Genomic DNA, 20,659 nt, shown 5'->3' on the forward strand with positions numbered 1-20,659 from the left:
CTGTGTCAGAAGAGGGGTGGTTAACCACTCTGATGTCACCTCGAGGAACCACTCGCCCAGACATATCAGGGTATCCCTTGGCTGAGTGCTCTGGGACCACCGTAGCCTGAGTGCCCTCTGAAGAGGGCGCTTGAGAACCCTGCCCAGAGGGATGAGAGGTGCCATGGACTCCATCGTGCCCAGGAGGGAAGAAAGAGTCCGCGCCGTTGCTTGGGAGGAATACCGCAAGTGGTTGAGGAGGCCTGTCAGACGGTCCCACCGATCTGGCGTCGGAGAGACTATCATAGACCGCGTGTCGAATCTCATCCCTTAGAAGTCGAAGGACTGACTCGGGGACAGATCGCATTTCTCCTGGTTCGTGATGAAGCCCAGTTGGGAGCACAGGTCTAGAAGTCTGGCTGTATGACTCTGGCACAGGGCCTGTGACTGGGCCAGAATAAGCCAGTCGTCCAGGTACACACAGAGCTGAATGGACTCCGACCGGACGATGGACACCAATTCCCGCACCACCTTGGTAAACAGGAAAGCGGCAAGGGACAGACCAAATGGGAGGACCGAGAACTGGAAGACCTTGTCCCTCCACACGTACCTGAGTCAGGTACCGACGGGATGCCGGGTGGATGAGGATATGGAAATAAGCATCTTTCAGATCGATGGACGTAGCCCAATCGCCCCGTTGCATGGTCTCCTGAATCTGTGCCTGTGTGTCCATCTTGAACTTCATTTTGGGGAGGAATCTGTTGAGGGGGGACAAGTCCAGGACTGGTCTCCACCCTCCCGAGACCTTCGGAATCACGAACAACCGGCCGTAAAAACCGGGGCCCGGGTCCGAGAGTTGAGATATCGCCCCCATGAGGAGTAGGTGCGATATCTCTTTCTCTAAGACGCTCTCCTGCTCCATCGAGCTGGGCACATAAGGAGGAGGAGTGGATGTTAGAGGGGGGCGGTCCCCCACCCAAGGGAGCATGTACCCCGACTCTAGCACCGAAACAATCCAGTCGTTGAGTCCCAGAGCACGCCACTGATGAGCATGCCGGGACAAGTTTCCTACTTGGAGGGGCTGAACGACTGGCGGTGCTGAATTGGGGCCCAGTCATTGGGGGTGCTGCCTTCTGGCCTTGGGCATGGCCGGTCGGCTTGGACGGACATGAGGTGGTTTGTTCCTCTGCCGCTGATTCTGCGCACGCTGCTTTGACTTAGGAGGCGTGGTATATGGAGGAGCCCTGGTGGCGGGTCTCTTCAATGGCATAGAACCCTGGCGCCCCTGGGAGGAGTGGGCTAAATATGAGGCCACCTCCCTGTTTGTCTCTGCCCTGTGGCTGACAAAATGCGGCGCATACTGGCCGAAGAGGGAGTACTGTTGTGCTGGGATGGACTGCAGGGCAGCCCTCTCCTCTACTGGAATGTCAGAGAGGCGGAGAACGGCATCACGCCGCGCTAGCACAGTACTGAAGTGAAGGCTGGTAGCTGCGTCTGCAGCTGCCGTGAGACCAGACGCTACCCGATTGCCAAAAGTGTTTAACCTCGGGTCTGAGAAGAGGCCAGGCGGGACAGAGGAAGGAGACTCCGTGTCCTGATGAACTGGACGTTGTTCCCACAGCTCATTGGCTCTGTGGAGGAACGCGTCAAAGAAGGTATAAGCCGTAGAAACCTCGAGGAGGCAGCGGCGGGCCAGTTTGTCCCACTCTGCTAATGTCTTAAAGGAAAGAGTAGCTGTGGTGGGGAAGGAGGTGCGCTGCGAGACCAACATCCTGTCCTGCGCAGAGCGCTCTGCTTCCCTGTAGGCAGGGTGGTCCTGTGTGTACCAGGACCACACTCCTCCCTTGGAGGGATCTTTAAGGAACTTGCCTGGGGAAAAAGCGCCCGGGGCAGAGAGGGACTCCCTGCCTGGAGGAGGGATGGAAGCAGCACCCCTGACGGTGCGGGCTGGCTTATTAAACCATTCCTGAGCCATTTCTGGCACTCTGAGTTGCCTTGTGTGGTTCTGGAGTTAGAGTCACCTGACCTTAGGAGGGTTAAGGGTGACAAAGTTGCCTGAGGGACTGATTCAGCATGCGTGACCCTATTGGGGAGGGTCAGTTCGAGCTCGGCAAAGTCCGAGTTTGGTTCAGGCTGGTCCCTAGGGAGGCGTGGGCTCCATCTGTCCCCCTGGGATGGGGGCGAAGAGTGCTCATCTGCTTGTTCGTCCTCTTCCGAAGACAGGGGCTCCCCCTCTTGTTCACAGTCCATCCCCTGCTGGGTGCCATCCCAAGTGGATGTACCCACGGGGGCGTCCTGTGGGCTGTGGTCAGCCCAGCGGGATGAGCTGGGGCGATCCCGAGCAGGGACCCTGGTCTCCGCTGTTCTGTCCTTGACACCTGAAGAGGGTGGGGAGTGTGTGGACCGTAGGTCCAACCATGCTTGGGATGGTGGGTGCCACACCTTCTCAGAGAGGGCGTCCCTGGACGCCAGAGGGACCCACGAGTGCTGTGAGGGGACAAACACCCACTCATCTCCTTTTAGGACCGAGGGCTGGGTAGGTGGGAATGGCAGGCTCCCACGGGCTGAGCGGGGCCCCTCAGCCGCCGTCGGTCCTGAAAAGGAAGCTGTAGTGACCGTGGAGGTCACCTGCGTGTTGACAGAGGACCAATTTGAGGCTGTAGTGGTAATATTGGTCGAGGAGCTTGACATGCCCGATGAGAAGTCAATCCCTCTTGTCGGGGCTGTGTGTGTCACTGTGATCTGAGCTGGGTTGGGTCCTGTCGGGAGCGGACAAAGGGTTGGTCCCTGGTCCTCCCGGTAACCCAGCATGCGCCATAGGTGCACCCCAGTACGGGTAGAATGGGGGATACCACCCGTGGGCACCAGCCATCCCGTGACCCCAACCCCAAGGGTCACTGGCGCCTTGACCTCGCTGAAGGGAAAAACCTGGCCAAGTCGGAGGGAGGTCAGATCCGACTTGGATGTCAGACACGCCGAAAGGCCAGCGGTCTGACTGCCCGGAACCGCCTGACACGCGCGGGACTCCCCCAGCAGGGGAGACCGGCCGGATAGCGGGAAGACCTGCAGAGCAGGTTGCCACGCGCCCCGAATCCCCTCCCGTGGGGAGACTGGGGTGGCTTGGCCCGGGGTGGGCAAAGTGGAGGTCCCCCCCCCGGAGCCAAATGTTTTTCTCCCCCAGAAGGAGGTGGGGGAGGGGGGTCGACCGAGAAGGGAGGAGGGGGAACAGCACTGGGGCCCCTGAGGGCCGTCTCCGTGTGGGGACCCGGGTAACGGCGGGGGGCGGCCTCCCCTTGGGAGTTCGCACCCAGCCGCGAGTCCCCACCACCAAGAGAGGACGTGCTACTCCCCCCTCCACCTGCCTCGTGCTGGGACACCTCGGGAGGCGACGCTCGTATCCCTTTCCCCCCGGTCCCCTTCATGACCGTTTTATTGGAACGAGCGTCCCCTCCGCGATCTGCGTCTGCAGACGCATCGCCGCGGTCCCTATCGGGAGAAATCATGAGCTCCGGGCCTGGGAGAGTCTCTTGCCGAGTCTCAATCCCAGCATCATGATCCCCTGCCTTCGTAGGATGGCATACGAGGCATGGTACCGCACGTAAGCACCCAGCGACAATTCAATCCCCAACAGAGAAAGGAAAGACAGGATCGACTCAGAGGTAGAAAAATACGAACGAATCGAGGGGGCCGAGTCGAAACGAGTACACAGAATGTAAGAAAAATATACAGGCAAGCCGCATACAACAAAATAAGGCCAAATGAACACGCTTAATAGCCAAAAAAAGCGTTAGACGAGACAGAGCGAAAACCTGACAAGATGGCGTGGAGAGCCTTGGCCAAAGGAATGATTCAGCGCTTATAGCTGTTAGAGGCGTTTGATTGGCTTAGAGCGGGCCAGACAAAGAGGGGCGTCTTTTCACTGTTAGCCGCGCGAAATTTGGCCAAACAGAGCAAACCATAGGCCTAGTTTGCATCAGTTTGACATGGTACAGTATATGACACCAAACTAAATTTACGAAGTTCATCATGACATGTCATCTTAAAACGGCCATATCTCAGAAACTAAGAAAGGTAGAGACTTCATTCTTTTTGTGTTTTGTCTATTTTTTAAAGTAGTTTTTTAATAAAGTATCAGTATCAGTATCAGTAGCTCAAGGAGGCGTCACTGCGTTCGGACAAATCCATATACGCTACACCACATCTGCCAAGCAGATGCCTGACCAGCAGCGTAACCCAACGCGCTTAGTCAGGCCTTGAGAAAAAAAAAAAAAAAAAAAAGTATATATATATATATATATATATATATATATATATATATATATATATATGTATATATATATAGAGAGAGAGAGAGAGAGAGAAGCGTACATACATAAATAAATAAATAATAATTATGATGGGGAAAAAAAAAGAGAAGAAAAAAAAAGATAGTAGTAATGAAAATAATGATAAAATAATAATAATAATAAATAAATAATTAAATAAATAAGACAACAATGATGATAAATAAGCAAATAAATATAAAACATGAAGACACACATTCACACATACACCCACACATGCATAACAGATATGCCCCAAAAACGCAGTTTCATAGATATGAAAGCACAGTCAAATACATATAAACGTACATGAGCTCCAATACACACACACACACACACACACACCACAAATTTCCCTGCACCTCCTCTACCCCCTCCTCCACACACTCGGAGTTTCTAGTCTATGTATCGCAGCTTCCACGGCACACACACCCACAAACACGCACACGCACACACACACACACACACACAGATGAACACTTACTTGTACAAGCACACACACACACGTCCATATCTCCCACCCCCAACCCCACACACATATATACAAAGATATATATATAATATATACGTTCCAATATCCTGATGCTTTTTATTAAAATGTATCACAAATCTTTTTTTCTATTTTAAAATTTTGACTGCCGGTACCCACTAGATGCTCAGTTTGATTTTCCAGTCAAACTTGGTAGAAAGGGAGAGAGCAGGTTTGAACCCACACCCTCAAAGACTCAATACTGGCAGCTGTGCGTCTTAAACATTCTGCCACCTTCCTCCATCATCATGGACAGTATGACAGTCATGTAGTGTTCAACTATGACCATCACAACACCAGAGGAGGCAACTGCTGTCCTGACTAAATAGCCTGGAATCTGACTATAGTGGAGAGTGTCTTGCCCCAGGCTTCAGGACTGTCAGCACTGGGATGATTCCCAGGGGCCATTACCCCCAAGACCGCAGCACTAAGTTTCAGTGCCATCTTGCCTCCTAGTTCGAGAGTCAAGCCCTTAAACAAAAGACCAAACTGAGATCACTCACTCACTCACTCACTCAAGCAATCACCACATAGCTCACAACACCACACCACCACCACAACACCGAAGCCCCAGAACAGACTTACCAGAGTACCACCAATGTTCTTCACACGAAGCTTCTTGCCGGAGACAAAGTCGTACAGTTTGCCATATTCGTCCCTGGAATAAATAGGAAAAATGTCATCACACAGCACAAGATGAAAAAAAAAAACCCACAAAAAACCACCAATCATAGAATAAAAATTACATGTTCAGTATAACTGCACTGCTAGAGAAAAAAAGTATCAACAATTTCAAGACAAAACTGAACAGCATTTTTCAAATCAGTTTTCTTGTTGCTATCAGTAACAAAAAAAATTACATCCTTTTACTACTAAAACAATACATCATGTCTGATGACTTATTTACTTTCTTTCATTAACCCTCTCTGCAGTTATTGAAGGAAGTGGAAATCTGGAGGGGAAAAGAGTTGGGGTTGTTTTTTTTTATCTTCCCTTCCCCGAGACAACTAAAAAATATCAGTGAACTAGTTGAGATTTTTCTTCCTAATTTTCCCCAGGAAAAATAAAATATAATTAGAAATTTCTGGCCCCGCATGCACACTCACAACAGAAGCAAGTCTCCTCCACTCAATGGAGAAAGTTAACAGATGAACTTTTTGACTGACTGATATGGATACTTAAACAGCGCCTATCCCCAGTCGGAGACCAAGCTCAAAGCACTTTACAAACACGAGGTCATTTGCACAACAGGCTGCCTACCTGGGTAGAGCCGACTGATGGCTGCCACTCGGCACTCATCATTCGTGTGTCATTCAATCAGGCTTCAGGCACACACACACATACACACTCAGACAAACATGTAACATTTTATGAGTATGACCGTTTTGTTCATTTACCCTGCCATGAACATCCAGGATAGGAAGGAAGGTGGTGGGAAAAGGTAAATGGAGTGGGTGTGGGGAAATGGGGAGCGAAAAAAAGAAGGGGGGGGTTCAGAGGTACGAAAGAGTGACCAGTGGCATCACCAGCCCCCAGCCCCAACCCTTCCCCCACCTTTTCTAACCACTAAATGCTCTTCCTTTCCCTTCCCCTCCTTCCCCCCACCCCCACCTCTAACCCCCCTCACATTTTTTTCCCTCCACACCCACTCCATTTCCCTTTCCCCAACACCTTCCTTCCCATTCCCGATCTTCTCCCTCACCCCCTCTGAATCTCTTCTCACTTCTCTCTTCATCCTCTCCTCCTTTTACTGACTAATACTCACAATCTTCTAAAGCTTTTCCTTTACCTCCACTGTCTTTTTTAACTAACACAGTCCCTGAAGACAGACCTATTGTCTGAAACGCCGGACACCTTCCATCAAAAGTGAGTCTTTTACAACCCACAGTTTTTATAAACTTTCTCCATTTGGTGTTTTTATGGACTCCGCAACGAGCGCAATAGCCGAGTGGTTAAACAGTTAATCTGAGGGTTCTGAATTCAAATCTCAGTAACAGCACCTGGTGGGTAAAGGGTGGGGATTTTTCTGATCTCCCAGGTCAACATATGCGCAGAACTGCTAGTGCCTGAACCCCCACCCCGAGTGTATACGCAAGCAGAAGATCAAACACACGCATAAAAGATCCTGAAATCCATGCCATGGGTTACGGAAACAAGAACATACCCAGCATGCACATCCCCAAAACAAAGTACGACTGCCTACATGGCGGGGTAAAAATGGTCATATACATAAAAGCCCACTCGTGTACATAAGAGCGACCACAAACGAAGAAGAAAGAAGAAGAAGAATAGACTCAGAAGTCATTCTTCATTCTATCATCTCCTTCACTCACTTCTCAATGCCCACAAAGTTGTACACGGTGCCAGACTTGGTCTCCACGTCAAAGTCAAAGGAGCGCGTGTTGCCGGCGCTGCGACCAAAGTTCACCACCACGATCTCGTCGAAGCGGATGTGCAGGGGGGGCTTGTGGACGAAGATGAAGCCCCTCTCCAGAGGATACAACAGACCCGTGGCGGCCTTGTAGGAGCAAGAAATGGCCTGGGTTCCTGAGTGACTGCAAACATACAACATGAACACTCACAGACTTGTCAGTCTTTTTGGTTTCTCTCCCCTTATTAACCTACCAAGCTGCTAAAATTAACAACAAAACTGTATAGACATAAAGCAAAATAAAATTTAAATATTTTTTTAATTTTTAATCTGTCAACATAGAACTTATTTACAATTATCAAGCAGTCACTAACATACAGAAGATCTTTTTTTCTCTCTCCCTTCCTGTAGTCCAGCAAAGCATAACCACACAAAAAACAAACAGGTTCATCCAACACTAGAAATACCACAACTGTGTACATTCAGAAACAACCAAAACAAAACAAACAACAAAAAAACACACAAAAACTCCACTAAAAAGTCTTTTTTTCAAGACTTTGTACCAAAACTTCAAGGAAAATAAACCAACAAAAGAACAAGCACCACCCCCCCAAAAAAAAACAAAGAACCTGCCAAACACATGGGGTAGAGAACAACTGTCCAAACCCTATGGAGTATGCCCCATAAGGAACAAATGTCATACACATGACAACAGAAAGGCAAAACCAGCCAGCCATGATGGCTAAGTGGTTATGTTGCGTAACGACGAGTGGGAGGATGCAGGTTCAAGCCCCTCCAGGTGGGGTTTTTCGGCCCATGGCTGGCTCCTACCTACAGCTTCGACTCGAACAGGTTGACAACTATTTCCAATGATTTATGCAAGGTAGTTTTTCAATCAGAATATTATGTCTGTTTGTTGCAACTTTTTTATGTGTGCGTGTATGTATGTTTCGGCCATTTTGTTCCCCATCCGCTTCCCATGTATATATTGACATTAAATTTCTTTATGTTATCAAATGGGAAAAGAAAAAGAAATGTTAAAAAAAATAAGACTCATATGGGAAGACTGGGACAAAGGTGATCCACTTGACGTATGCATCTTTGGGAGTGTTACTCCAATTTCACATCCAACACTGCAGATGTTATCCCTCACCCTGGTTCATGCCAAGACATATCATGAGAGTGAAAGCCTTGTCAAGTAGTCTCAAATAAAAAAAACTTAGCCGTATGAAGAGCACAGGAACAGGAGTCAAGATGGTTGCCGGAAAAAGAGGGCGCTAGTCAGGGATACACAGGGGAGGTAACCTACTTTAGGAGGTTATCAGCCGTAGCTACTTTCGTTTACTCCGTATAGGCGGGTAGTAGTTTGCACATAACAGGAATGTCAGACCCCTGCCAGTGTCTGTACTAGTGGGTCACGGTTAAGTATGTGTAATTAAACTCAAATGTAAGATGGGCCGTCACAGTTCCTCATCATCCCTACCATCATTCATCATCATCAAAATAAAGAAAACAAAATGTCCTAAATTCTGAGACACAAAAAACAACCAACAAACAAAAAACAGACAAGAGAGTGGACCCCCATACCCAATGAAGGATCCTGGGACGGTGATCTTTCGCTGCGTGATGACCTTGAAGATCCGACTGACCAACTCGTATTCCAGGCCCGACATTTCTGCCTGAAGCTTGTCTTCATACTTTGTCTTCAAATCCTCCCTGGAGACATGACAGAATAATGAGGTTAAGAGAGCACATGACTAACAAACAATAAAGACCGGTAACTCTCTCCATTCACAAGGTACACAACTTCAGGTCAATGCTGCTTCTACTACCCATTCAATATTTTGTTTTGTTTTGGTTGTCACAGTACGGTCTAACCAGTTTCATTAAATTTACCTTCTAAACATACAACAAAAACACTAATTTTTTTTACAACAATCTGTTCATAAGAAACTTAACTTTTTTTTTCTTTCTTTTTCTTTTTTGACATCCTCTTTAGCATTCACCAACAGGAAAATATTTTTATTTTTTTAGTTGGTGATTTTCTATCCCTAGGACAGAAGGTTGGGGGATTTGGGACAGGAGGTTGGGGAGTGTCGTGGTGTTTGGGACAGGAGGTTGGGGAGGGTTGGGGGATTTGGGACAGGTTGGGGAGTGTCGTGGTGTTTGGGACAGGAGGTTGGGGGATTTGGGACAGGTTGGGGAGTGTCGTGGTGTTTGGGACAGGAGGTTGGGGAGGGTTGGGGGATTTGGGACAGGTTGGGGAGTGTCAAGGTGTTTGGGACAGAAGGTTGGGGAGGGTTGGGGGATTTGGGACAGGTTGGGGAGTGTCGTGGTGTTTGGGACAGAAGGTTGGGGAGGGTTGGGGGATTTGGGACAGGTTGGGGAGTGTCAGGGTGTTTGGGACAGAAGGTTGGGGAGGGTTGGGGGATTTGGGACAGGTTGGGGAGTGTCAGGGTGTTTGGGACAGGAGGTTGGGGAGGGTTGGGGGATTTGGGACAGGTTGGGGAGTGTCAGGGTGTTTGGGACAGAAGGTTGGGGAGGGTTGGGGGATTTGGGACAGGTTGGGGAGTGTCAGGGTGTTTGGGACAGAAGGTTGGGGAGTGTCAGGGTGTTTGGGACAGAAGGTTGGGGAGGGTTGGGGGATTTGGGACAGGAGGGTTGCGCAGAAGAGAATAACATGAAAAAAAAAAGGAGCCCAACTCACTCTGACAGTCCCAGTTCCACGGTCATCTCATCCTCCTTGTTGAACAGCAGGATGAGGAAGTGGTAGCGTGTCTGTCCCTGCTTGATGGGCGGGTCCAAACTGACCTGAAATGAAAAATGGTTTTCCATTCACTCGTCTGAAAAGAAAAACGCCTCAGTTCACTAACTGAAAGGAAAAAGGCCTCGTTGCTGCTTAAACTGTATTAGATTCTATTGATTTGTACAGTCTTACTTTTTTGTCACATCAGTTTTCTCTGAAATTTTGGCTTCTCTCCATGGGGAAAGCACGGTAACACAGTAAAGTGACAAGTTTGGTTGTATTTTTTTTTGTTTGTTTAGCCTTTTTTGTCTGCAAGTGTACTCATTTTACTCTCCAAGTGAATTTTTCTACAGAACTTGCCTGTGGCAACCCATTTAGTACCAAGGGTTCTCTGACATGCGCAAAGTGCATGCTGAGCACAGGATCTCAGTTTTTCGTCTCATCTGAAAGACTAGCACCTAGACCACCACTCTAATAAAGAGGGGGAGTAAAAAATCCAGTCCATGTAGAGCTCATACCTTTGAACCGTGTAGAAAAATCAACTTTGATAGGAAAAACAAATAAAACTATACGCAGGAAAAAACACCAATAAAAATGGGTGGCACTGTAGTGTAGCAACGAGCTCTCCCTTGGAAGAGCAGTCTGAATTTCACACAGAGAAATCTGTTGTAACAAAGAGAGAAATACAATACAATACAATACACAATATGAACACTCACATCCTAGTCATGCATTACCACTGGGCCACCAAGACAAGACCACTGCGGTAGACCAGACCCTAATTCTCATTTTCTGAACCTCAACAATGACAACAGGATCAGCCAAGTCACAGTCTGACTCACTGATGGAGAACAGACACACAGAGCTGCCAACAAGCAAGCGCAATTATCAAAAGAAACATGCAGACTATTTGACTTTGATGTAATGCATCAGATGTGCGTGGCAGGGTTTGCGCAAGTATTTTGTGCGCAAGTGTGTGTGCAGGGGCTCTATGTGTGTGTGTGTGTATGTGTGTGTGTGTGTGTGTGTATGTGTGCAGGGGCTCTATGTGTGTGTGTTTGTGTGTGTGTGTGTGTGTGTGCGTGCGTGCGTGGTTGTGTGTGTGTGTGTGGTTGTGTGTCTCTGGTTGCACTGGCAATCGCCCATTCACACAAACAGCTACACACAAAAATTTCTAACCACACTCAACAATAGACGCACGCAACCATCAGCAGAAATTAAGTGAAAATTCCAAAATCACTGACCACAAAGAACATCTGTCTGCCGTCCTTGTGAGGCAGGAGGAAGAGGCGCAGAATGGTGGTGTAGGGGATCTTGTAGTCAAACGTCTTGCCGTGCAACTGTAGGAAGGACGGGTACAGCTTGATGTCATAGCGACCCCTGTCCCAATCACCACTCATGTTTAAGGTGTTAACATAACAGGTGCATTTAACTCATTACACCCCACTGCGACATGCCTGCTACAAATCGCATGGACCAGCACTACATGACACCACTGCAGAAAAAACAGGGTATTTCACTAAAATAGCGAAATTCAATGGAAATTTGTTGTTTTAATCAGTCAAACAAAGCTTTGTTTTCACACTTCTGGAATCATTAAACGGTTCAGCTTAGAATGCCAACTCTACTAAACAAGCTTAAACAAAATTAGAATAGTGTGTTGGTACAAAAATACTTGTACCCAGTCCACAGAGAAAGTAATCAAAGTATGAGTTATCTCATACCTGGAATAGCAAAAGTTAAACACCAGGTGTATTAAAACTCCAGAAGCGCACATATCGTTATCGTCAGTATTGATTCTGTTATACTGAATGATACTAAGATGAATATGGTGCCTTTCTTTTGTTGAAGACCAGACTGAGTGCTTTACATACATGTACAAACATGGAGTCATTTGCAGAACCTGGTCGAGCCAACTGAAAGCTGCCTTTTGGCACTCATTTGTTTTCTCTGTCATTCTGCCAGGTTTCAGTCACACACATACATGTATACTGTAAATTCACAAAAATGGTGTGAGCACTGTTTCTAGAAAAAAAGAGCAGACATGTTTGCAAGAGCTCCACTGAAAATTAGCTAATAAACTGCAATCAACTGTCAACTACGTCTATTCATTAACATGTTGGATAGATATACACACACAGTCATTGAAAAACAGAACTTTAACTTTCAGTGAAAACCAAAGAGAGAGAGAGGAAGATGGAAAAACAGAGACAGAGAGACTGACAGAGAGAGGAGGAGGGAGGAAGAGAGAGAGAGGACAGAGGGGAAAAAAAAAAAAGCAAGCGAGACGGGGTTAAAACCTAGAGAAATCCCAAAGTTCTCAGTGAGAATGTCACAGCTTCTTAGTATTTAAACTTTTGACTGAAACACTGAATTTTCAAACGCATTTTTCAAGCTGTTCATGGGCTCGAGTGCCTGAAACAGTCTTTGGTGTCAATGGGAGGCCGGTGATAGACCATATGCAGCTTGCACAAAAAATCATCTTTTATTCTTTTTTTGGAACATTCTATGAAAACACACCTGTTCTAACAATTGGACCTGGACTTGTGAAGTCTGTAATTAATCTACTCTGGTTACACTTACTCCATTCAACCCTGGGGAGTTATCAGCTGTGGCAGGCCTCCCTGTCATACCCATGAACACAAAAAAAACCCACAGAAAATACACTGAAATAGACTGTTTTTTACTATAGTCCCCTCTGCTTGTGGTTTATGCACATATAGAAACGTCTAAAAACCCTTCAATGAAACTAATAATGATGCCCAACCAATGCTTGGACACAGGGTTCAAGGACTAAATGTCAAAGATCAAGACTATAAAATGTCAAAGGTCAAGGGTATACATTTCATGTCAAAGATCAGAGCATTCACCTGGGAGTAAGGCACTGTATTTCAGACAAGGTGACGATGGCATCACCTGTGGCTTGGATGATGTCAGCACAGTCCATCACCTGCTGGTAGAATTCCTGAAAGCAACACACCTTGTACTGTAAACAACTGAAGTCACTGAAAAATTTCGTTGATGATGTTTCTCTTTTTTTCTTTCCTTTTTATATCAATTTCCACTGTTAATCAAAGAAATGGGAGTTAAAACAAAAAAAATCACCTCTTCCCAATACTATTTCCAATCAACAACTACTTGCCCAGCGCAATCAAAAGAACAAGAGAGACCATCATAAGAACGAGGCAGTGGAAATGGCTTGATTACATCATGCGAAAAGAGCAAGGTAACATCACCCAGACAGCCCCTCACAGGACACCAGCAGGCACACTCAAGATAGTGGAAAATAACAGCCTACACTATTCCAAATAAACAAACCCCTCAAAACAACAGCCCTCACTAAACACACACACCTCATACAAATTATACATGCATACACACACATAACTCCCCCCCCCAACCCCGAAAAAAATAATAACCCACACTACACACATATGTATACACAAATCATTCACACATGCATACATGCTCATACATACATCCAGTATCAACAAACAGAGAATACCCCCCACACCCCCGAATTCACCAACAAATTACAGCACACACTACACACAAATTATACAAATACATGCATACACAAACTCACAATTTAACCCCCACCCCTTCAAAACAACAGCCCTGACTAAACACACACATACACACATCTCATACAAATACATACATACAAATAATTTCAACCCACCCATCCTCACCAAAATTTTAAAAAATCATAGCCCACACTACACACGTACACACAAATCATACACATACATGCATACACGCACACGCTCATACGTACATCCACACAGATTTCCCCCCACTCACCCCAAATTGCAGCACACACTACACACAAATCATACACATACATGTTTACACAAACACACTCATACAAACACATACAATTTAACCCCCTCCCAACCCCAACCCCCACCTTCCACCTACCTAAATCACAGCCCACACTACACACAGAAATGCACACACATAAACACACTCATAAACAAACCCACACATGCAGAATTTCAACTCCCCCCCCCCCCCCTTTCCCCCTGACATCACAACCCACACTACCTGTACAGGATCACTCTCAGGGTTGGCAGCGTCAGCAGGTATATGAAACCGCAGCTCCATCAAGTTGACAGCAGCGTCATCGTTCTGGTGGAATTCCAGCGTCACTTCATTCTTGCTTGTCGTCGTGTGGGACACGTTGGTCAGGGGAATGTCAAACACCAGGCTTTTGTCCAGCTCAAAATTCAGAGAATTTCCTGTGAACACATATACTTTCACACTTTGTACCTCCATATATTGCAGTTTCTGAGGACAAAGGAAACTTTTTTCCTAAAATTACATTTATCTAACATACTTACCATGACCCACAACATGGATTTATCACATGTAAAAGAACCCATAGCAACTGAAAGTCCCTGGCAAAATTCTAAAGAAAAAAAATCTACTCTGTTAGTGAAACACTTGTACACAGACAAACAAACAAACAAAAAACAAGAGAAAAAACAGTGGAACTGCATGGTAGGAACACATTCTCCCGAGGAACAGCAGTCCAAATTTCATAGAGAGAAATCCTTTGTGATAAAAAAGTTAAACTACAACACAAGCACTGACCTTCAAACCTGGCCAGTCCCCAGTTCCAGCCCTTGATGGACATGTCCACTTTCTCCAGCGGCATCTCATAGAAGTCCTGCAGGAACTTGCTGATGCGCTCAAAGTCCTGGGGAAAAAAGTGTAAAAAAAAGGCGTGAGAAAGATGAAGAGAATAGGAACTGTTCAAACTTCAAGAAAAAAACATAAGATGATGTACAGAAATAATGTACATGATAAAGACATTCAAGCTTTAACATCAGCAATGAATAACATTAAAACAATGTCAGTAATGCACAGAAAAAAATGTACACACTCAAGTTTCAACAAGAACAAGTGAAACAGTCTTTTTTTCCATTTTTAATTCTATTAGCTTTGCATAGCAAATTAAAATATATGAACTGATGATGGCAGTTTCTTTGCATCATTATAGGAAAGACATATGTGCATGGCGGCATGATTTCTTATGACTGTAGAGACCAATCCCTCTGACCATACAGAACTACCGTAAGGAAATATACATTAAAGCACAAGACTAAACCATGCTTTCATACAGAACCTTTCAGCATCCACTTAACATAATAACAAAAAACTTGTTTGTTTTCAACAATGAATAAATACTGTTCTGTTAGTTTTGCTCTCAAAAAAGATACAGAGCACATAATTCGAACCACTAAGCTCAATCATGTGCCTGCTTCTTATATACTAAATATAGGCACCACGACGAAACAGGTTGAGCTTTCAACTTATGATCCAATGATCACCAGTGACCAGATGGCCCCATTTTGGCATATTTTCTGACACTGGGAAAGGAACTTTTCCTCTGATTTTCCTCACTCCACTCAAATGTATTTGAATGGGTTCCTGACTTTGGTCAGAAGGTTAAAGTGATGCAGAGGGAGAAGATTGGGGTCCATTTTCCTATGCCCAGACCAAAACACAGTGAATATGAATTCAATACCCTGACAACCATAAACTATAAAGGCTATGGGCACACATAAATAACAACAATTCAATGTTCAGAATTTCTCTTCTTTTGCCTTGCTTATTTTTGTAACTTTTTCAATTCAATGTTTAGCATTTCTCTTCTTTTTGCCTTGCATACAGTTTTGTTTGTAACTTTATATTCTACAGTTCTCAGTCTTTATCATTGCCCCTTTCTCACCGGTTCCTTGAATCCATCATATCTGTGAATGTTGCCGCTTTTCAGCACCAGTTTGAGGCAGTGGCCCCTGGCCCGTTTCAGCCACAATGACTTCTCAACCTCAGAGCTCTGGAACTGGTCCACCTTGCCCGTCTTGTTGTTCTTGAAAATGATGCTGTTGCGCTGCAGCTTCAACCGCCCTGGGTTCTGTACAAAATGGACCTGGCTGTTATTGATGTTCATTCAGTTCATTTGTTCATAAATCTACTGCTGGGGTTTTGTACAAATCAACATTGTAGCAATTATCATTGTTTGGTAATATCCACATTTCTTCCCCTCCACTCCTCTGTGTGACAGACATCCACGCCTTGTAGTGAACACTGCACTGTATTCTGTCTTGAATGGAACAATTGTGGATATTGCCCATTACATTATTTGTTCAATCTATTATCTGTTACCTGGGTTCTGTACTACAAATGAGCATTAGTATAATAATTTATTGTCATTAAATATAGTATCTACTGTCTGGGTTCTGTACCACTGGACTTTATCAATAAATTATAATAAATAATATTAATCATTTAACATATTCATCTACTGTCTGCGTTCTGAACAAACGGACATTACTACTAATATTATTTACACAACATAATGATCTACTGTCCAGATTCTGTATCATACAGCATCGCGTCACGTAGTTTTGTTTTCGTTGCGCCCGACAAAATGGCATCCCCTCCCACAATGCACCGTACGTGATGTCATCTTCTCAAGCCCTACTGATCTAAGCAAAACTAAGAAATCATATACTGGGGATGTAGATATAAGCAACCACAGAAATTTGTTAAAAGTCATCACACAAGAAATGATGATATATCACAGTATCAACAGTACATTGTGTGATTGTGCAAAATCACCTGAAAAATTACACTCGAATTAAAGAATTCTGGATACTAAATTTTTACATTGAGCAGCATGTATGTAAATAGTAGTGAGAACTTGAACTTGAGAACAAATTACTACTTGGGATCTATGATTACAAGTCTGGTTAAAATAACAATATCACTGACAAACAAGTCAAAAAGACGTTTTATCTGAAGGTCTCGTCTGTAGTGTAATGTAACCTTTACAGTTTATGATCTGTTTAGTTCCTTTTGCGTGAAATTTGTTTCAAATTAAAATGTCCATTCTCAACGAAACCAGCACGTTTTTTATAATTTCGCTGATCACGAGGCATTCATGCTTATTCCGTGGACTTCTTCCTTGCCAGCGACCACAATCAGCTAGTTGATTATTCTGTCACTTAGACTTACCAGGGCCCCTCTGATTTCTTGCACCACATCAGGATATTCTTGAATGTCGCTCATTTCTTCGGGTGGTTCGAATTTCCCAGCGTTTCTGTCAAACCAAAAACACCTCTGATGAACACGCTTGTCACTGCAGGAAGCACACGGCTTCAACACGATGTGCGACTTCCGGTTTATTTTGTCAGCGAAATAGCACTAAAATTAAATAGCTCCTGCAAAGACAGCACTTAAAAAAAAAAAAATTTAAGCATGTGTACAGTTACATGAAACACAGCCTGGTTAAAAAAATCATTTAAGCAAACGATTAGGCGATGAAAAACAGCATTTAAATAACAAAATATGCTCACTGCTTGATCTCTTGCGAAGTAACTTCGCAATATGGCGCGAAAATATGGCGCTCTAAAACATGGTGATTGTGATTGCCAAGTCTGTTTACAAAATAATGAATTAACTTTAAATGTAAATTATATAACTAAAACCGAATGCTAGCATAAATTCCCCTAATTACATACCTTTAGCCAGTTAATGATATCGGATCTGTACAACGGCACTTTCCTAATGTTCCTATTTTTAGAAAGTGTGTTCTTTGACGTCACTTGCCTGGTCCATCCATTCAAACAGGGGTGTCAACTTGCACTGCAGCGTGTGTCATCTGCATAGTCATTGAAAGTCTTCATTTGCCCTAATTCTATTGATATTGCAACCACAGAAGAGACAGACACAGAGGCTGGTGCAGTGCGATTGGCGTTTTCATTTTGAAAGGTAAGACATGATTGTAAAGTGATAGGCGTTTCACTGGGCAAAAGAAATTCGCGGGATCGCAGAGTTCTCAACAAAAACAAAGCTGTGAGTGACTCTATCTGCCTTTTGTCATAAAGGTGAAGGCTGTTGTCCACGTTTTTCTTGTTCCAGACGTTTTACTGCGCATGATGTTTTCAGGAAAATGGCTAAAAGATCTCAAATGGAAAGGATTCATTTTGTTTCAGCACATTTGTCGGTAGTGTGTTCGGCAACCGGCGAGACAGCTGTCTAAATTATTCAATGGCAAGTTCGGACGACACAGGCATTTGAGAGGTCCCCCATTCCTGGTCTCCTCCCGTCCCACGCAGAAGTTGGGCTTTTCGCCCAAGTTTGAAATCGTGGTTGCATAAAGTTCGAAGTAAGTTTACGGAGACGAAATGAGTGTATGTCGATGATGATAATAGGACGAAACTGGCAGTGAGTGTTGAGAAAGAAAAACTGCGCTCTCTACATTGTCTTTGTCGTTAATCTGGTTGTTTGTCTCAAGTTGTCCGTGTCTGTCTCCGCCGCTGTCTCTATATCGGTTTTTGTCACTTTCTACTCTGTCACTTTCTTCTCTGTCTGTCTGTCTGTCTGTCTCTCTCTCTCTCTCTCTCTCTCTCTCTTTCCTCTCCCCACACTCGCTTATCGCCCTCTCTTGCTCTCGTTCTGAGTCTGAGTCCATTCAGCATTGAAGGTCTCAGAATCAGCCCCCCCCCCTCTCTCTCTCTCTCCCTCTCTCCCTCTCTCTCTCTCTCTCCTCTCCCCCGTTTCTTTTATCTCGTTCTTCCATTCGGCATTGTCTCATTCTCTCTCTCTCTCTCTCTCTCTCTCTCTCTCTCTCTCTCTCTCTCTCTCAGTTGTGCCTGAGTGCGTGTGTAGAATGTCTGTGTATGTATTCATGCACGATTTCTCTGTCTGGTGTGATGGATTCAGTTGTTTCTGTACAACGGCATGTGTCCCATGTCGAAACTATTTCTGAAACAATGACATTTACCGTGATTAAGCATACGTCTTGGTTCGATCACAGTTCTCATCTCTTGCGACACGTACTCCAAAGTGGGTCAACGATCGAGATAACGATAAACCACTTCAAAGACATGAGCCGACTTCTGTACAGTGTACTGCATTGGGCGTGAGATAGTCTTGTCGTGATAGTCTTGTCGTGATAGATCTATGAAAGTGTGTGGGTCTGTGGTCCTGTACTTGACTACTCTGTCTCTCTCTGTGTCTCACTCTGTCTCTCTTCCTTTGTCTCTGTCCCCCCCTCTCTCTCTCTCTCTCTCGACATAGATATCTCGGTCCCTGTCCATCTGTGTCTCACAGTCCACCTCTTTATCTCTCCCTCTCTCTCCCTCTCTCTCTCTCTCTCTCTCTTTCTCTCCCTCTCTCTCTCTTTCCCTCTCCCTCTCCCTCTCTCTCTCCCCCCTCTCTCTCTCTCTCTTTCCCTCTCCCTCTCTCTCTCCCTCCCTCTCCCTCTCCCTCCCTCTCTCTCGACATATCTCGGTCCCTGTCCATCTGTGTCTCGGTGTCTACTGTCTGTCTCACCGCCCACCTCTCTCTGTCTGTGTGTGTGTCTCTCTCTCTCTCCCTCTCCCTGTCTCTCTCTGTCTCTGTCTGTCTCTCTCTCTCTCTCTCTCTCTCTCTCTCTCTCTCTCTCTCTCTCTCCCTCTCCCTGTCTCTCTCTTAGTGTCTGTCTCCATCTCTCTGGGCGGCGTATTTTCGCACCCTCTCTCCATATCTCCCTTCCCTCCGTGTCACGGTTTGTGTGTAACACCCAGACGAAATGTATGCATTGCATTTTAAAATCCGACAGTTTTATGCACAACCCGTCCATGTCTTTCTGTTTCTCTGTGTCTGCTGAGTGGCTGTCTTTCTGTCTGTCTCCCCCCCTTCCCCCCTCCCTCCCTCTCTCCCTCCGTCCCTTCCCCTCTCAGTCTTTGTGTCAGCTTGTACTCGACCCCCCCCACCTCCACCCCCACCCCTCACCCCCAACCCCATCTTCTCTCTGTGTCTGTTTATCTCAGTGTCTCTGTCTCTCTGTCTCTGTAGTATCTTTCTGCCTCTGTCTCTCTCTCTCTGTGTGTCTCTCCCCCCCCCCCCCCCCCCCCGCACACACACCCCACCCCACACCACACACACCCCTACAACCCCAAAGGGCGTGCATATATATAATTATAATCACTGCATTTTGATATCGACAGTTATATATATGCCTCAGTCCATCTCTCTCTCTCTCTCTCTCTCTCTCTCTCTCTCTCTCTCTCTGTATCGATTCTCTCTGTGTTGTGTCAAGAGCTCTGTGTCTATCTCGCCGTCTGTCTGCCAGTCTCTCCCGGCTATCTCTCTATCTGTTTGTCAAAGTCTCTCCCCATCTCTCTGCCCCCATCCCTCTGCCCCTGTCGTTCTGTCTCAGGTCGATGTGGGTTTGTCTCAGAACGATCCCACAAGTTGTCAAAGCGATGACAGGAGTGGTGATGGGATCGTGGATTGTGTGTCACTGTCAGCGAGATAAACGATAAATCATTTCAGTCACACTCCGGGGACATCTTAACATTATAGGGCCTATATGGGGTGACGTCCCAGTTCGCCTATTGTATTCCCGATTCGCCCTTTCCTGTTTCGCCTATTCCCCTTTGGCCTAGCACTTCATTGATGATCTCTTTTCACCTATTTCCAGTTCGCCTATGTACTCAGCTGTTGTTGGTGTGTGTGTGTGGTGTGTGTGTGTGTGTCCCGCCTCTTTTGCTATAGACACTGATGAAGCTTTATCCTTGACTGAATTGTATTATTTTTCACTCCGAAACCATTTCCGTAATTCTGAAGCACTCATAATAATTCGCCATGTTCAAAGACTCGTTGTACAAGAGAATTACAAGTGTTCATAGTAGCTGATGGTGATGTATCTGAGC

At 45.6% G+C, this 20,659-nt stretch overlaps 2 protein-coding genes across 8 annotated transcripts in view; one reads left to right on the forward strand and one right to left on the reverse strand.

The window, feature by feature from the left end:
* The window catches only part of LOC143288433 (FACT complex subunit SSRP1-like), a 52,327-nt gene that overhangs the window by 21,239 nt on the left and 10,429 nt on the right, over positions 1–20,659 (reverse strand). Inside the window, exons 1-11 of one of the 3 annotated variants that reach the window (XM_076596919.1) lie at positions 17,480–17,542; positions 16,974–17,058; positions 15,685–15,870; positions 14,544–14,649; positions 13,995–14,188; positions 12,818–12,912; positions 11,192–11,327; positions 9,909–10,012; positions 8,789–8,917; positions 7,164–7,385; positions 5,416–5,488 (exon numbers count right to left, since the gene is read on the reverse strand). In XM_076596919.1, coding sequence (XP_076453034.1) covers positions 5,416–5,488; positions 7,164–7,385; positions 8,789–8,917; positions 9,909–10,012; positions 11,192–11,327; positions 12,818–12,912; positions 13,995–14,188; positions 14,544–14,649; positions 15,685–15,870; positions 16,974–17,027 — 1,299 coding nt within the window. In that variant the 5' untranslated portion in view covers positions 17,028–17,058; positions 17,480–17,542. Of the gene's footprint in view, positions 1–5,415; positions 5,489–7,163; positions 7,386–8,788; positions 8,918–9,908; positions 10,013–11,191; positions 11,328–12,817; positions 12,913–13,994; positions 14,189–14,543; positions 14,650–15,684; positions 15,871–16,973; positions 17,059–17,314; positions 17,359–17,479; positions 17,543–20,659 lie in introns of those variants that run through there. The other 2 variants (XM_076596920.1, XM_076596918.1) reach the window with 2 other exon arrangements.
* Positions 17,590–20,659, forward strand: part of LOC143288432 (uncharacterized) — a 106,236-nt gene continuing 103,166 nt past the window's right edge. For 4 of the 5 annotated variants that reach the window (XM_076596909.1, XM_076596916.1, XM_076596915.1 and 1 more), the window contains exon 1: positions 17,590–17,729. The gene's annotated coding sequence lies outside the window, so the exon portion shown is untranslated. Of the gene's footprint in view, positions 17,730–17,953; positions 18,127–20,659 lie in introns of all 5 variants that reach the window. The other variant, XM_076596911.1, reaches the window with a different exon arrangement.

The sequence above is a fragment of the Babylonia areolata genome, chromosome 12 (assembly GCF_041734735.1).
Source record: "Babylonia areolata isolate BAREFJ2019XMU chromosome 12, ASM4173473v1, whole genome shotgun sequence".
NCBI lineage: Eukaryota > Metazoa > Mollusca > Gastropoda > Neogastropoda > Buccinidae > Babylonia > Babylonia areolata.